Raw genomic sequence first — 18,573 nt, forward strand, 5'->3', positions numbered from 1 at the left:
ATTATTAATTTGGAAATTTTAATTTAAAATAGCATGTGTATATTATTTGAATATATGTATAAAAAAAATTGCAACAGGATTGTTCTTACATGTTTTTTTAATTACCCCATCGCCATTTTCCTTATTGTTATATTTATATATTAACTCCCATTTGGGAATAAAATAATACTTAAAACATCTTTCTTTCAATTTATTGATAATTCATAAGATGCGATAAAATTGAAAACGTCATTTTCACACATATTTAAAGAGCCAAAACTTGTATATACATATAATACACTGGTCTGTATTAATATAAATTTTGGCAACTGTTTGTATCTTTCCTTTTCTTTTTTTTTCATCACGTTATTAAAATATGTTTACTATTATTTATTGTATATTTGCCTCCATTTTTATTTTTTACACCCCTGTCAAGGGAGATGGATATATATGCGATTTTTCTGCAGAAAAATTTAATATAGACTTTGACGATTATTATGATGATGTAATATGTGATCATGAAATAGGAAATGGAGATAGTATAGGAATAATTATACCAAGATATAAAGATGAGAATGGGTATATAAATGTAAAATCAAAATGCTTTGATGAAGTGTCTTTAAACATATTCGGAGATCGAGTTGTGTCAATATATGATTTATATGGCAAAGATGAAATTAGTGTATCAAATGAAAATAAATTGCATAATAGTGAATATAGATCCTCTATATTACAACTTAAGAATGTAAATAAAAATAATCGTATTTATTGTATTTTTGAAAATATAAATGAAGATGGAGCATTAATTCATAAAGGGATAACAAAAATTTCAATTGAAAATAATATTAATAAAAAAGAGAATAATAAGTCCAACACACATGTTATTGATATATTTAATAAAATAGATTTAAATGTAGATAATTCTAACAATAAATATGATATCGAAACAAAACCAGGAGATATTCTATATATGTTAGGAACAAATTTATTAAATAATGAATATATATATTTTGATGATAATTGTGCAATTTCTTTTGAAATAATTGGACAAATTTATAAATATGTATTCCCGATAATAAATGAAAAAGATATTACATATATATGTACAATGTATATTAATAAAGATGGAAATAAAACAAACATCGGGAAATTAAATATCACATTTAAACACCAATATCCTACTATTAGTGCTATTAGTAAAGATGTTTTGAAAAAATATATAAAATATGATGTAGAAAAAAAATTAAATAAAATATTATTTGGGACCCAAGATGATGGATCTAATAATGTTAAATATGCTGAGCAAGGAATAGACGTAAATAAAGGACGTACATCAAATGCCCAAGGAATAAATATTGGTAAAGATCATTGTAATAATAATGCATGTGTTGAGCTATTTAGCAAATCAAAATGTTCATCTATTTGTGGAAATGGATATAGATTAATGGAAGGATATGATATAAAATATGATACCCAATCAGTTATTCCATGTAATAATGGAAATTGTACAATCGAAGATGAAATCGAACCATTTATTATTTTTGCATGGGCATCTATAGTTTTTTTCTGTATTATGTTTGCAATTCTTGTTATTACTATATATTTCATTCTAGAAAAAAATAAAACAAAAAAAGTAAAACCTACTGACCCTTTCCTTTCTTACGATACAAATATTAAATGATTGCATACGACATGCAAATAATGGATGAAACAAAAAGTTTGTGTGTTTTACTAAATTGTAATAAATTCATAATATAAAAAAATAATTCATACAACACCTGTTTATTTTTCCTATTTTTAAATTATAATAATCTACATTTATGTATTAGTTTCTTTTTGGATAATCCGTTTTTTTTCTAATTTCATATTTTTCTCCAAACATTTATTATCTTTCATTTTTTTTAAAACTCCACAACATCGTAAAAATATTCATTTATATAATACACACACATTTCTAAAATGCATTTAAATATATTATTCAGGGGAATGATATAATTTAGAATGGCAAAAAAATAAAAAATTCCCAAAACATGTATCTGTTATTATACATATATATAGAATGAAGCATATCTTTATTTTCCATTTAATATAATAGTATAGCAATATACTTTTCATATAAGCTCATAATATATTTCATTTTCATATTATGTGATGTGATTCTTTAGCATAGAATAGCTTTTATTGCATTTTTTGTACGAATCATGTTTCTATACAATTTATAGTACAATAAAATGAAAAAAAGCAAATTCTCGCTATTTAAAAGTGTAGTAAAATATTCTTGGCGAACATCTTTATTTTGTTATTCAACAATATTTATTCATAGTTCAGTGAATAGTCTATTAAATTCATATAATGATAAAGAAAAGTGTGTATATAAACATAAAAGAAAAAATAACTTCGATTTGTTCGCCACCATTTCATTAAAAGCCATTCCCATATCATATTGCAGTTGCCAACCTGCATATAATTGGGATAATAACGTATTACCTACTGAAACAGAATATAATAATTTAGAATTATTAAAGCGTGTGTTTTTTAAATTAATACAATATGAATATTTTATAATTCATAAAATAATTGGTTGTATTAATGAGTCTATAATATTTGTTTTATATTCTTTAGCTAATTTTTATTTATATTTTCATAGCGCATTATTTAACATATGTAATATATTAAGTAAAATATATCACGGTCAGGGTATTAGTGGCACGTTGCATACATATCCTAATATTCCTTATAACATTATTAACAGTTTTGTAACTATTCATAAAATTTATGAACATAATAAAACACCATTAAAAGATGATTTTAAAAATGACCAATTGGAATATATGGGCTCCGGATTTATCTATGACAAAAGAGGTAAACATTATTTTTTGGAGTTACATTTATATATATGTAAAAATTGTTAAGATTTATTTGTGCTATTTTGTGAAAGTATTTCATATATACTATATAAATCGTAATTTCAAAATATATAGAATATGCAATTTGTCTTTTCATTACTATTAAATATTATAATTACGCTACTATAACATTCTTATTTATTTTATTGGACTTTTTTTATGTTTGTGTGTTAAAGGACACATATTAACAGCTGCTCACAACATAACCGTAATTAATAAAAAACACAAATAAGAAATAGGATAAAATAATAACGTAGCATTTTTCCAAAACAATATGATATATGCATAAATTTTTATAATGTAATTTTTAAAGAATCTAGAAGACAAATTTGTTGTAAAAAATAGTAACGGCTTATACTTTGCAACTGTGCTTGGCTTGCATAAAGGTAAAAAATTAAATTAAAAAAATGTAGTATAAATACAAATTGATATAAAAGAAATATATAGTGTTTATATCTTCTACAAAATTGTAGCTCTCTTGTTCTATGTCTTTTTTCATGTTTTAATAATTTCATAAAATAAGCCATTCATATTTATACCCATTTTTTCTCAAAAAACACAAGGATCTGACGTTTGCGTGATGAAAATTAATTCCAATGAACCACTTTCTTACATCTCTTTAGGTAATAAATATGCATAATAATAGTTTGTAAACTATTTTGTCTATTAAAATTAGTAATTAATTAATTATTTTATTCATTTCAGACACAATAAGAGATGATCTAAGGCAAGGGGAGCCTGTAGTTACATATGGACAGATACAAGTTAATACATATTATTATCCCATTTATATATTTACGCAATTTTTATTCTATGTATATATACCGATTCTTATTTGACTACATTTTTATTATAAAATTTTGGCAGAATTTTGATAAAGAAACATATAGTGTTGGTATAGTAAACCATCCAAAGCAAACATTTACAAAGTTTGAAAATTTTAATGAAAATGGACAGACTACCTTATATCCATTTATTCAAATAAGCAACCCTATAAATAAAGGTTTGTATTTCAAAACATTTTCCTTATCATTTTATATTATGCTTTTATGCTTATTATTAGGTATTGGGATGCATATTTTTTATCTAACATTTATTACTTTTTTTTCTATATTATTGTAAGGTATGTCTGGCTCACCACTACTAGATCAGAATGGGAACCTTGTAGGAATGATACAAAAAAAAATCGACAATTATGGGTAGGCATAATATATAATAAAAATAACAATTGTTTAAAGAATGTGTATTATTACATTTGTTAAGCAAATACACCTTCCTTTTCAATATGCAGATTGGCTTTACCTGCGAATATTCTAAAAAATGTAGCTATTCATTTACAAAATAAGGGAGTATATAAAGAACCATTTTTAGGTAAATATTTAAAATGACGAAAAAATATACTAGAATTTTATTTTATATTTTTTTTAAAGGAATCTACAACATTTTATATTGCGTTGCATTCATAAATTATAGGTATTGTATTTAGAGAGAAGACTCTCACAATTCAAAATTCCAAACCTCTTACAAAAGGTATGCATTCAATACATATTTTGTAACCTTTTAATAAAAGAAAATGCACTATCTATAATGTTCTATAAAAAAATATGTGAAGTGTATAGTTATATATACATATATTTTTTTTTTTTATTGTATAAAATCCCTTAAGAGTTGAAAATTTCCAGTATTTTAGCCAATTCACCAGCCGCTATGGGCAGCTTGAAAAAGGAAGATATAATTTCAAAGATGAACAATAAAGACATAGAAAATATTTGTGATGTTAGTAATGAATATAAATAAAATATATATGTGTGTGTCACATTACGATATGGCTATATTTATTTTTGTTATTATTTCCATAAAATTATTGAATTTCCATAAATAGCCAACCACCCAATTTTCCTTCTTTCTCTATATGTAATCGATATTTATTCATTCTTATATGTAAAAATAAAATATCCAATTTCAGGTACATGAAATTCTCAATAGTACAAGCGATGGATATATAAATGTTGATGGCATTCGAAATGGCAAAAAATTTAAAACACAGGTTAATTACAAAAAAAAATTATAAAAAAAAAATACATCCTTACATATATTATGTGCTTGTTTAAATTATTTAATATACTTATGATGCTTATTCTTGTGCTCCTTCATTTTTTCTATATATTATTACAGTTTTTTTTAATTAAATTTAAATGTGCGAATTATTTGTTATATGCAAGTATACCATTTTTGTTGCAGCGTTTATTAAAAAATAAATTGATATATTTAAATTTATATACTTATAAATATGAGAATAATATATTACATGCATATTCATGGATGTATAACATTTTTTCTTTAATCACATATATGTAATATATATTTATTTTTTTCGTTTTAAACAATTTCAGATAAAACTATGGTGATATATAATGCTTTATTTTTATCGTTGCCTCTTTCTTGCGGTTATAAATTTAAATTATGCTAAATGCCAAAACTAGTAGAATTTATTGTATCCTTTTTATTTTGTTTTTATGCATTAACACCGTTCTCTCATGGTGTTTTATACATATCAAGTCTCAAACCAAATCTTTGGATTATCCCAGAACAAGAATATATGAAAGTAACTGCGCAAAATTAATGTAAAATGCAAACATCATTATATTTTTTCTATTTTTATAAATATCTTTCTTTTAATCCATCTTTTCAGATATAAATAAAAAAGAAGACCTAGAATACAAAGCCTTTAAAAACGTCAGTTTTAATAAACTTAAAACAAGTTTAAAAAATTTCCTCGTTGTAAACAAAAAAATTAACATATCCGATGTTAAGTATGTTTCTTTTCTAGGTAAAAATTCAGTTTTTCCATTTTATAATATCATATAATGTGCGAAACGCGCCATATATGCATATATATGGACAAGCATTAACGATAAATGTGTTGACACATATTTTATTTTTAATGCCACCAATATATTATCCTATATTACTTAATCCTTTTATGAAATATGAACTTAAATAATGCAAAGTGAAAAATATAACCTTCTTTTAAATGCATTTGCATATCTACATAATTAGGATTGTATGTAGTTGATCTTGCATTGTCCATATTAGTACTATTATTTTATTATTATTTTATTTGAACTTTTTACAAGGTAAATATTACAATTATGAAAAAATCGATAACTATGGAGTTAATGAAATATGCATATTAGGAAGGAGTAATGTTGGGAAATCTACATTTTTAAGAAATTTCATAAAGTATCTTATAAACGTAAATGATAATACAAACATTAAAGTGTCAAAACGTAGTGGATGCACAAGATCAATAAATTTATATTCCTTTGAAAATGCAAAAAAAAAAAAATTGTTTATTCTAACGGATATGCCAGGTTTAGGTTATGCAGAAGGAATTGGGGAAAAAAAAATGGAATATTTGAAAAAAAACTTAGATGATTATGTATACTTAAGAAATCAAATTTGTTTATTTTTTATATTAATTGATATGAGTGTTGATATCCAAAAAATAGATATCTCTTTGGTGGATGCTATTCGGTATGACGAATAATATTATTGATATTTACTTTTCGTGAAAATTTGCTAATATAATACCAATACAAATTTCATTAGCGCATACTTTGAAATATATTCACAATACATATAGTATACACATGTGTATTATTTTTTCATATATTAATTTTCAGAAAAACGGGTATCCCACTTCGTGTCATCTGCACCAAATGCGACAAATTCAATGGGGATGTTAACCATCGGCTTAACGGAATAAAAACTTTTTATAAACTTGAAAAAACTCCCATACATATATCAAAATTTTCCAATCACAACTAGTAAGTTTAGCTTATTTATGTATATGCACACTTATAATAATTAACATGCTTTCACTAATAAATAATAGTTTTTCTTTCATAACAACCATATATGCAAGTATATGTATTGAAATAACACCTACAATCGTTATTTTCTTTTTTAGTATAAACATATTTAAAGAAATTCAGTATCATTGCAATTTGGGTAATTCATAAAGTTAAACTATGCAGAGTTGCTACATTTATAGAATGATTTCAAAAAAATAAATAAAGCACAAAATATAATGCAATTGGATTGAAACACTTAATGGGAAAAATATTGTTTTTAGATCCATACAGAATATGTTTCTCTTTTTTAGTTTTTTGTTTTATCCTTTATTTTGAATTTTTTTTTAATTTTTATTACAACCCTTCGATCATGTGAAATAATTCAAGCCTCCTCTGTACATATCAAGAATATTAAGTTGATCCTCAGTGAAAATCGTTTTGTATTTATATTCCCATTCATCCTTATGCGTTCTCAAGAAATTTTGAATACATTTTTCAATTTCTTTTTTTATAACATGAGTAGATGTGTTTGACATTCTTGCTACCGTGATTAAAATATTTGGAAGCCAATTCGGAACAAAATTTGGAAAAGAATTGACGATACTAATAAGTGCATATATAGCTATGTTTTTTTTTTTGTCTATAATTTTTGTAATATTTTTATCTATATTATCATGCGAAGGATTTTGAATACTTTTTTTTTGATGCTCTTTTGTTATATTTAAAAAAAATTGTGAAAAATTTTCTAATGTTTTGTTATCATAATAGCAAAACACTGAGGATAATATTTGACGTGATATATTCTGAATTTCAACATAACTATCATTTAACATTGATATAAACATATTTAATAAAATTGCATTTTCTTTTTTGTTATAGTAATATATGCAATAATATGAGTAAAAATAAAAACAAAATTGTAGTGTTGAATTTCGAACTTTCCAATCCTTTTTATTAATTAAAAAAACTAAACTATTTATCAATAGTGTGTTTGTTTCTTCTGCCATATATTTATCAAAATTTTCTTTTTTCTCTTCTAATAATTTATTAAAATCCTCTTCTTTTTTATCTTCATTTTGATTTATTTTGAATAAAGTTTCCCAATTAAAGTAATTATTTTGTTCATTTTCCAAAATGCTGTTAGCACAGTTTATTTTATTCATGTTACAAAGATCTGATTCAATGGGTCTAAATAAATATAATGAAGGACATAAAAGGCAGTTAATTGCTTTATTTGCCAATCCATTTATAAAATTATCAATGAGACAAGAGGACAAAATAAACATTTTTAAAAATTGGATACTTATATTATTAATAACATACATACATTTATTGGTAAATAAATTTATTGTTAAATATGCCAAGGTTTCTAATGTATATATGTGTATAGATTGTTTATGGATATCTTGTTCAGTTTGCAAATAGTTAACAACATTATTTGATAAATTATATAAATATAATAATATATTATAGTATATATTTTTTAAATGCTTATAATATTTATTATCATATAACACATATAAAATACATGTTAATAAATCTCCTATTATCTGTCTTGTTGTTATATTATCGTTATTTATCAATTTTAAATAATTTATTATATGCTTATCTATTAAATGATTATTTTTATGTATACTATATGTTATCATAATATTTAGAAGCTGTGTTTTTTTTTTTACGACTAAACTTGAAGCATCTTTAAAGTGAAAATTTAAGCAAAAATCAAATAACTTTTCATATATATTTATATATTTTTTTTTTATATTTATGAATAATAAATGAAAATAATATAGCCAAAAATTAAATACTTCCATATTCACAATACTTATTTCACTTTCCATTAGCGCTACCAGCTCTGTAATTATTTTGCATCTTTCTTTTTCATTTTTGAATTTTCTTAAAGCTAATAATAAAGGGCATATTAGAGAAATTAATGTAGACTTATATTCATTATCTACATGTTCGTCCATCTGAAGTTTTTTTAAAATAGGGATTATTTTACCAATATAGCTAATACTATCACCACAATTTGATACTTTAGAAGAAGTAATATTATCTGTACTGTTTATTTCACTTGTGTTATTTTCAATTATACCATTGTAACTATTTTGTAATTTTACTAAAAACTTGAAAAATATATAATACGAATAAAAATCCTTTAGGTGTGATTCATTAATTTGAGCAAACCCTTTAAAAGATTTTTGAACTTTGGACAAATTTATAATAATTGAATTTATACTATTGTTTTTTTTTTTGCTTTTTAAATTCTTATATATGCATATTTCGACAAAATTATGATAAATGTCTTCGCCTTTGAAAGTAGAGATAATAAATTCAGGGAGTAAAAATTCGTTGTTGTTTGTTACTGAATCTGGTTCATTCTCGTTAATTGGATTGGCAACATTTTCGATAGCCCCACCGGAATTAATGAGAAGAGTAACACTTTTTAGCAGCTTTACAAATCCGAAAAAGGCAAGATTATAAACATTGACGTTTTTTTTTATGGAAAGGTTTTCAAGAAGATAATTAAAGTAAAATTGAAGATAATTTGTTATCGCAAAATCATTAAAGCAAATAAAGAAGGAGAGTATAACGATGTGTGTATATACATTATTGTTTTCATGTTCAATTTGTTTTTTTAGAAACAAAAATAGTTGATCTTTCGATTTTTGTTTGGTATTAATACTAGAGCTCGCGGTAGACGATTTTTTTCTTTTTTGAATTATGCCCTCTTCTTTTATAAATCTATTATTAATGATTGAGTAAATAAATTTCATACATTTTAATTTTATATCTTCTTTTTCGATTTCTAGCCTTAATATATTAATAATAGCTTTTATATATTTTTTTAATAAGTTCATATCTGCACTAATTTTTTTAACCAATCCTGAGTTATTACTTATAGTTATTATGATGGAATTAAAGCAACTAATACATTTATTTTCAAAATAATCAGAATTATTTAAATCGTTGAAGCTTTTTAAGGTTTGTAATTTATTTATATTAGTATTGCAATCGTCTTTATTTGATACATTATCAATTTCATCACTGTTAATTTGTCCAACGTCAATATTACTATCCTTTTCAATAAGATCGGTGCTTTCATTGCATGCCGCTTTTGGTGCCCCTTTAATGTTAGTATATAAAATAATATAATTTTTTAAATAGAAATAGCATATATTTAAAAATGGTACTTTAATAATTTTAAATGTGGGTAAAATTGTTTTAATAGTATTTTGAGCATATGTTCTAACTTGAGAATATATTGATAGATTTATAAAAAATAAAATATTACACAATTGTTCTCGAAATCCACTGAAGGAATAATTTTTTTTCCTTTGCTTTAATCTTTCATTAAATAAATAAAATATATTATTAACATATTGACTTTTAATTATATCATAGTTAAAACTAAATGGATATATATTATATGTAAATGATAAAACGCTATTTATATATTCATTATATGAGTTTGCAGTATCACCATCATTTGTCTTTAATAATATAAAATGTATAATCTTAATAAGTTTTCTTTGCATTTTTGCGTCTGCCTTTATATCCTTTTCTCTATTGTTTATTACATTTGAAAAAAAGTCTTCTCGTAATTTGGTCTTATTCTCTTTCTCTTCAATATCAATTGATTTTTTACTTCCTCCTTTATTACTACTATAGCTGACATAAGACGAAATTTCTAGTACTTGTTCAGGTAATTTTAATACATGAACAGATAATATTATAATAATTTCTGATATGTATATATATATATAGAAGAAAAGTTTTGTATCAATAATATGACATTTTGTTAATAATTTATCATGATTATATCTTTCATCTGGGTATAAAGTGCTTACTGCTTTAACAATTGCTTTAATTAATTTATATATTCTTGATATAATATTTAAATAATCTAATGTAAATTTCCATTCGAACTTATTTTTTTTTAAGTTTCTTTCTTCTATATATTTAACAAGGTTAGGTGTGTTAATTGGAATATTATACTGCAATAATAAATCAATTATATAATCTAAAATTAAAAATATTAATTTTTTCCCCTCTTTGACATCTTCAATTGATGGTATATTCCATTTTATCAACGATTCACCATCTTGTTTGTCTTTTTCATTTAAAGCAAAATTGTTATGTGCTATATTTTCAGCTATATTTGTTGTGGTATTTTTCTCGTTATTTTGTTTTCCCATAAAAACGTGCTTATGCCATGGAATACACCAAGAAGCAAGACTTGAAATTTTATCTCGTTCATCCATCATTTCATTAATTTCAAAATTGGAATAATTTTTAACAGTAAAATTAAATTTATACTCTAAAAATCTGTATATAATTTTACATACATATTTAAATACCGAATTGCTTTTTTCTAATATATATATTTCAATTAGTTTATAAATTTCTTCCTCATTTACAAAACCTTTATTTGCTCTTCGAATAAAATTTGCTAAAAAATGTAGATAACATTTGACTGTGTCATCATTTGAATATTCATTCCTAGAATAGACAGTAGTAATATTATGATCGCAATTTCCTTCTTTCATATTTTTCGTTTTTTCATTATCAGTACCATTCGATACATTATTTACTTTCTTTTGCTTTTTTGTAATTACCATTTTATACAATGCATTAAAAACTGTATCGAAAATTTTTCTATTTTTTATCATACCTATTGCATAAGGAATCATAGACAAAGCTTTGGAGTTTTCTTGATCGATGTTATTCAAAAATTGAAGACATAATTCATAAGCAATATCATGATCTAAACGAATAAATAAAGAAATGATAGTAGTCTTTAATCCACTATGTAAATCATTTTCTAGCTTTTCTTCTTTACTTTCACTATTTTGTTTTTTATTGCCTTTCGATTGTTCATTTTGTGTATATTTTATAAAATATAATATTTTATCAAAAAATTCATAGACCCAATAACATAAATAATCGACAAATTCTTTTCTTTCCTTTATTAGTAATTTTATTTCTTGATCAGTTAAATGCTTTTTCGAATGGTTTACAATAATATTTTCCAATCCAAGCATTAAATTGTTATAATCATTATTACCATTAAAATAATCAATACCTATGTTTTCATTTTCAAACTTTTTATACTCTGCTATAATATATTTATAGTCTTCTTCAGTTATATCCCGATTTATTTTTATAATAGGAATATAAGAAAATAAAATACTAAGGAATGAAAATATCGTAAAGCTTTTATATATGTCACAAATGTCGATACCCATATTCATAACATATAATATGTCCTTTAAATACTTTGACTTGTATTTAATTAATAATGGTAATAGTAAGCATAAGCAAAACAAACAATTACAGATTTGCGTAGATATATTAACATTTACTAAGCCTTCTAATATTTTTTTTATAAATACATCTAAGCAGTTTACATCAATTGTGCATAAATGCTTTAATATATTTTCAAATAAACTTGTCCCTTTAATACTTTTAGGAAACATACCTTGTATTGCTAATTCTGTAAATTTTTCAACCACAAATTTTTTATCCTCTTCTGTTATGAAATAATTATTTATATAATTAAAAATATATTCTTTTTTTTTATCACAATTATTAGACAATGAAGAATTGCTATTATTGTTCTTATCATTATTATAACTACTATTAATTTTTTTTAAATATATACTTTCCCTTTTCAACTTTCTTATAAAGGTATATAAAAAATTATTAATAAATATGCTTATATTTCCTACATGCTTTCCTACATTCGATGGGTGAATGTGTGGGATAAACAAAGAATTAATAATATTTATAAAATCGTAGATATCCATATTTTTTAAAATACACGCGGTTTCAATATCATCCTTACAATATAATCCCTCTGGATCATTAACAGAAAAATTATTGTCGTTTAAATGGTGTAAAAAAATGTCAATGAGTTCGGATTGATTTTTTTCAGCTTTTTCATCATTTTTATCTCCTCGTTCCGATTTTGTATACTTTTTATTAAGTAAATAAACAAATATTTTTGAGATTAATTTGGTTACACTATCATCATAATTAATTAACAGTGAATATTCATCGGGGATATGGTATTTACACGCATTTATCTGCATACTACTTGGTAGTTTTATATAAAATAAAAATAAAAATAACAATGTGTTAAATATTTCTCGTATTTCATTTTCTATATCGATATTATATAAATATGAATATTTTAATCCCCTATAAATTATCTTAACAAATGAAAAATTTATACTATGCCAATTAAATTTTTTCACTTTTTTATATAAATATAAAAGTTTTTTATCTTTGATTAATTTATAACATAAATCATCAGAAGCCAATTGACTTAATACCATGATATTTAAAAATATGGTATTATAACGTATGCATATTTCTAAATTTTCGACATCATATTCACACATATCTATATCGAACTTTAATTCATCATTATTGTTCGCGCTTTTATTTTCTTTTATTTCCATTTCAGAATTTATTTTTTCGCCATTTGCAAATTTCTTACACTCCTTGTTCATATTTTCATCCATCCTTTTATTTCCCAACAGTTCCATAGGATCACTTCCATATTCTTTTTGCGTACTGTCTAAATTTTGTGTGTTTATCATACCTTTATATTCTTCATATTTTGTCGAATGCAAATTATTAAAAGAAAAATTTAATAATAAATTATGTATATCTTTATTATAGTAACAAAAGTTTTTTAAATTAATAAGGATACTTAATATAGAGCCAATATAATTTTTATACACATTGTGGCTACACTGATTACTACCATCACTACTTTTGATATTACCAATCAAATAATCATACAACAAGCCAAACAAATAATTATAATCTATTATATCAAATATTCTTTTTTGAATGTAGAAACGAAAAGATTCATCCATTCCATTAATTGTTATTGATTTGCTTAGAAAAGAATCAACATCTTCATTTTTTTCATAAATTCCATTATCTGTGACATAATATAAGTCATTTAATGATTGCATATTAGCTTCATTTATACTACTTTCTATATCACTTTCTTCAATAACATTTTCATATTCTTTAAAATATTCGCCACTTATTTCAATATAACTATTATCTGTGACATCACTCTTGATTTCTATATCTTCTTCATATGATCTGCAATTTTCGCCATTGTCCTTTTGTAATAATTTTTTATCATAATCAAAAAAAAAATTATATAAAATATGTTTTTTTATATTTTTTAAAATATTAGAAATAGCTTGACAAATATATGTTTTTAAATTAGGACTGACATTTTTATTCTGGAACGAATTCCATAAATATTTAATCATAAAAATATAAAAATGAAAAGATTTATGTTTTTCTGTATTAATTATTTCGTATGCATTAAACAATTTAATTATCGATGTAATATTATAAGAAGTGTTCTTTTTTAATGTTGCTAATTTTTTTATTTCTTTTAGTATTTCATATTTTTCTCTAATCACATTGTCCTTTATTTTTTTAGGAAAATATTTACTATAATCATTTAACTCTCTGAATGTGTTTATAATATTAGACTCAGATATGTTTTGATCATTTCCCCCATTGCCATAATTTAATTCGGTAGAAATATTTTCTTCGTTCGTCATATTCAATTTGCTAGTAAAATTTATTTACTAGCCAATATGAAAATATTTGAATATTTAATTTTATGTGCACACTTCTAAACTAGCTTAAGCAATATTCTATGCTTGACAATGTTTTTTTGTTTATCTTGTAACAATTCGAAATTGCAAACAGACAGTGCTACTTCTTTATGTTTGATATTTATTAAAGAATACTGTTAATATACAAACAAATTCATATAGGGTACAGAAATTTAATTTATGGTCGTTATTTTCGAATTTTGTGAAAAATTCCAAGGTTAACGTATGTGCAATATACTGTAATATATATCGTTGATGCTTGTTCCTTACACTACCACTATGCTTTATATTTATTTTACAAACGTTGTAGTAAATTAAAGGGTATTGTTACATATTTTTTAAGCTATAATAAATATTATTTATGTATTATAATCGAGTAAAAAAGAAGTATTATTAGCTTATTTATTTTACGATTAATGCTTGCTCAAACTTTCTATATGTTAATATGTGTAATACATATACTTATTAAGTTGCTTTTGTTATTTTTTAGTGTATAAATTATAGAGGAATAAATAAGCATATATAATTGTACACAAGTAAATGGATATATGCTTTTATTTCCTTCGTCTTTTCTTCGTTCTTAAATATTTATTGGATAATTATGATATATATCACGTACTCTTAAGTTTTCGTATATCTACAATAATTCTACTATTTGTTTTTATCATCCTTTTATTTCTTATACTTATATATTTTTAATATGCTTTTTTAATCTGAAAAAATTATTTTTTTTCTCATTATATTTATATATATATTATATATATAATTTTAGCATTTTTTTATTTCAAGGTACTTCTTAATCAATTTCCCTTATTTTAAATTATTTTTTTTATTTATCTTTATCTTTTATATATATAAAATCTTCAATAGATATTTAATGTTTTAACTTCCAAATTTGTTTTGAATACTTTAGTTATTATATTGCACTAATATTTCATGCATGTTATACATAACTTTGTATAATACACTAATTTAACTCTGACATAACATATTTTTGTTCACTACTATATAATACATGCAAATATAAACCAGAAATGTTACATAACAAATACATGAATTTTCTTTAAAAAAATAAAATCTATAATTTTTCCCCCATAGTCACATATATATATCTATTCAAAACTATAACACATTATTTTTTTCTACCGCTGCTACAGTTCTATATTGACATAAAGATGTTATAAAATAATTTTTTTATAAAGTCCTATTTACACTTATTGTATTATCTTTATTTTATTTCCTCACACTTTTATTATTTTAAAAAATAAAGTTGGAAATGAGCAAACAAATACCAAGGGATTAATGAATATGTGCATGAACAAATGGATAAATGGAAAACATTGCTGGGTTATAAAACAACATAGGTGTAAAAAGTATAAGAATTATTTTACTATCTATAATTTTAAGAACATTCTAAAGAGAAAGATGTTGTATGCTTCTTTAGCTATAATAATACGTCACTTTTCTTTTTTAAAGGTTATTGGAAAATTAGCATTATATGTATGATACCAATTAAATAAATATTTTTAAAATATATAAATGGGAATATATATGTATTTAATGCTTTTTGATGGTTATCAATTAAATGAGAGACACTCATTTCTTTCGTATGTCACTAATATTAGATAAAATTGAAAGCCCCAAATATATAATTCGAGGAATGTGTACATATTATGATGTGATATAATTTATACTACTGTTGCTATATTTTTGGCATTTTGTATCTTAGGAATAATTTTTTGTGGATAGTATATCTTATTAATTGCCATATTAAATAAAAAAAAATATTTAATTAAAATATGTATATCAACTTGTATAAATAGTCTTGATAACGGTAAATAAAACCCTCTACAAGGTGATACGGGTTTCTTAATAAAAAATATTATTAGCAATTTTAGCGATTATTCAAATTTTTTTTTAAATAAATTACAAAATAAAATGTGATTTTTAATTATTGCCAATATAATTATTTCACTTTATACATTATATAAATATTATCTTATATTGTTAGCTTATTTTATTTATCCATTATTTTTTTTTACCACATCGATTTCTTTAATTCTCCCCCATGTTATTCTACAAGCAATTTAACAAAAAATGACGATAAAAAATTTCCATTAAATTCATTTCGTTTTGGCTCGCAACTATTCATTGTGAACATTTGACAACGAAAGAAAACAAAAGAAATGAAGAGGGGTACCTATGGGCAGTGTAGATTAATTTCAAAAAAATATCTCGAATTTGGTGGGGTAATAACTAATTCCACGATAACAATGCCACCATACAGAATTCGAAAGGCATATTTCAGCAATGCTTTGAATATATCAAATTTATTAAAAAAAAAAGGAATACTTTTTGAAAATGTAAAAAGAGAACACTGCAAAAAGGATTTAATTTTGAACTATTTTAATATAAAAGGTTTCAAAATAAAAGACGATGATATACATATAATGACAAATATTTTATGTAGACCAACAGGAAGAATAATGGTTTTAATAGATGATATGAAAAAACAAAACTTTAATTTCGATTTTGATACGACAAAAAATAAGGAATCAAATACATCACTTAGCCATAAGGAAGAAAATTTAATGTGTGATGATAATAATTATGGGAATGATTCACACCTAACACTAGAGAATAATAATTTGCATAAAAACGAAGATCATAATAACTTAGATAATGCTGATAGCCCAACCGGAGATCGCAATGAAGCCATTGAAACGAAATACACAGGCTCAATTGATGAAGAGTCATCTAAAAAAAAAGTGTCATACGGTTTAAGTGAAAAAAATATATTCAGTAATTGCAAATTTCATATATGTGATGATTATGAAATTGAAAAGTTTGTAGAAGAATGTGAACGGTTTATAAGATTTACAGAAGATATAAAAAGAATATCAAGCTTTGAAAATTTAAATAAAATTGTTACAATAATTAATATTCCTTCTTGTTATGGACGAAAAGAATTATCACAAGTTATTTATGATTGTGCAAAGATAAAAGTCAAGTTAAATAATATTATTTTTAGATTTAAAAAAAATGGTATACAAAGCGATTCTGCTTATATATTATGTAATACTGCAAATGATGCTAATATACTTCTTAATAAAATGCAAGAATATCCAATTGCCAAAAAATATCATTTAAAAGAATTCTATGGTGCAGCTTTTTTATATGCATCAAAAAATAATCTATTTGTTAGTTCAGATAAATTAGATTATATTACCATGTTCTCAAAATATAAAATATTTACTTGTGGATGGCACAGGGATATATCGATAAAAGAATTCGAAAGTTTTTTAATTACTCTAAAAATATTTCCCAAAAAAATTATCAAAATTAATTATAATCATGCTAGGAAAATAGACGGAGAAAATCTTAATCAATCTCAAGAAGCATATCAGCAAAATGACAATAAAAATATCATTGGTGAAAACAGTAACGAAGAAGATAATAATAAAATGGAACTTGTCCAAACAAATGATAATCATATTTTAATAAATATTGATGAATGTCCATCTACCCTCACTAATGATTGTATTTTATCAAATCAAGAGAGTGAAACCAATACATCCTCTTTTATTTTATTTTTTGAAAACATGAGAATGACCAAAAAGGTTTTTACAAAATTAGAGAGGCTAAAAAAAAAATGGAAAATGTCACCCACGAGTAACTTTTACGCCTATCCAAAAATTGTAAGTAGAGAAAAAATATTGAAACAAAAACAGAAAAAATTAACAAGTGTTTTAAACTCCCAAGGGGAGATTTCTAAAAAAAAAAATAATAGACAATAAAAAATAAAAAACAATAATAGTAAACAAATAAATGGCATATGCTGACAAGCATATACACTACAATATTGTTAACACGAATATAAAAACTCATGCATGCACACACATCATTGTATGCGTAGTATAACATATATAACACAATCAAATAATGAATTTATAAACGATTGTGCAAAGAAATAGATAAAATTGTGTTGTTATTTCGTTCATTGGTTTTGCCATTTTCATAATTCACTACTTTCCTATTTTCTAACATTTTCATTTTTTTTTTCTTTTGCAGCCCGATATTCATTTTGATGATGAAGAAGAATATAGGGATGAAAATGAATATGAAGATTCAGATTTAGATGAAGAAATAGAATATTAGCCAAAACACAAG

The 18,573-nt window shown here is 23.3% G+C and overlaps 5 protein-coding genes across 5 annotated transcripts; 4 read left to right on the plus strand and 1 right to left on the minus strand.

Annotated features, from left to right (window-relative positions):
* Positions 1 to 355: 355 nt before the first annotated feature.
* On the plus strand, positions 356 to 1,660 carry PCHAS_1427000 (sporozoite surface protein 3, putative; the record flags this gene model as incomplete). Its single annotated transcript, XM_735468.2, has 1 exon — positions 356 to 1,660. The coding sequence occupies one exon, from the start codon at positions 356 to 358 to the stop codon at positions 1,658 to 1,660; it is 1,305 nt and encodes a 434-aa protein (XP_740561.2).
* Positions 1,661 to 2,210: 550 nt separating this feature from the next.
* PCHAS_1427100 (trypsin-like serine protease, putative) lies at positions 2,211 to 5,293 on the plus strand (the record flags this gene model as incomplete). Its single annotated transcript, XM_016799651.1, has 12 exons — positions 2,211 to 2,841; positions 3,062 to 3,093; positions 3,199 to 3,271; positions 3,449 to 3,508; positions 3,591 to 3,649; positions 3,753 to 3,888; positions 4,009 to 4,084; positions 4,177 to 4,256; positions 4,359 to 4,415; positions 4,552 to 4,661; positions 4,852 to 4,932; positions 5,279 to 5,293. 12 exons carry the CDS (start codon positions 2,211 to 2,213, stop codon positions 5,291 to 5,293), a joined length of 1,410 nt encoding a protein of 469 aa, XP_016654910.1.
* Positions 5,294 to 5,348: 55 nt separating this feature from the next.
* On the plus strand, positions 5,349 to 6,910 carry PCHAS_1427150 (GTPase, putative; the record flags this gene model as incomplete). Its single annotated transcript, XM_016799652.1, has 5 exons — positions 5,349 to 5,490; positions 5,578 to 5,715; positions 6,023 to 6,422; positions 6,572 to 6,715; positions 6,859 to 6,910. The coding sequence occupies 5 exons, from the start codon at positions 5,349 to 5,351 to the stop codon at positions 6,908 to 6,910; spliced, it is 876 nt and encodes a 291-aa protein (XP_016654911.1).
* Positions 6,911 to 7,110: 200 nt separating this feature from the next.
* Positions 7,111 to 14,346, minus strand: PCHAS_1427200 (proteasome activator complex subunit 4, putative; the record flags this gene model as incomplete). The annotated part of the gene is made up of 1 exon (XM_016799653.1): positions 7,111 to 14,346. The coding sequence occupies one exon, from the start codon at positions 14,344 to 14,346 to the stop codon at positions 7,111 to 7,113; it is 7,236 nt and encodes a 2,411-aa protein (XP_016654912.1).
* Positions 14,347 to 16,589: 2,243 nt separating this feature from the next.
* On the plus strand, positions 16,590 to 18,561 carry PCHAS_1427300 (conserved protein, unknown function; the record flags this gene model as incomplete). Its single annotated transcript, XM_016799654.1, has 2 exons — positions 16,590 to 18,101; positions 18,475 to 18,561. 2 exons carry the CDS (start codon positions 16,590 to 16,592, stop codon positions 18,559 to 18,561), a joined length of 1,599 nt encoding a protein of 532 aa, XP_016654913.1.
* Between the last annotated feature and the right edge of the window lie 12 nt (positions 18,562 to 18,573).

This window comes from Plasmodium chabaudi (genome assembly GCF_900002335.3).
Source record: "Plasmodium chabaudi chabaudi strain AS genome assembly, chromosome: 14".
Taxonomy (NCBI): domain Eukaryota; phylum Apicomplexa; class Aconoidasida; order Haemosporida; family Plasmodiidae; genus Plasmodium; species Plasmodium chabaudi.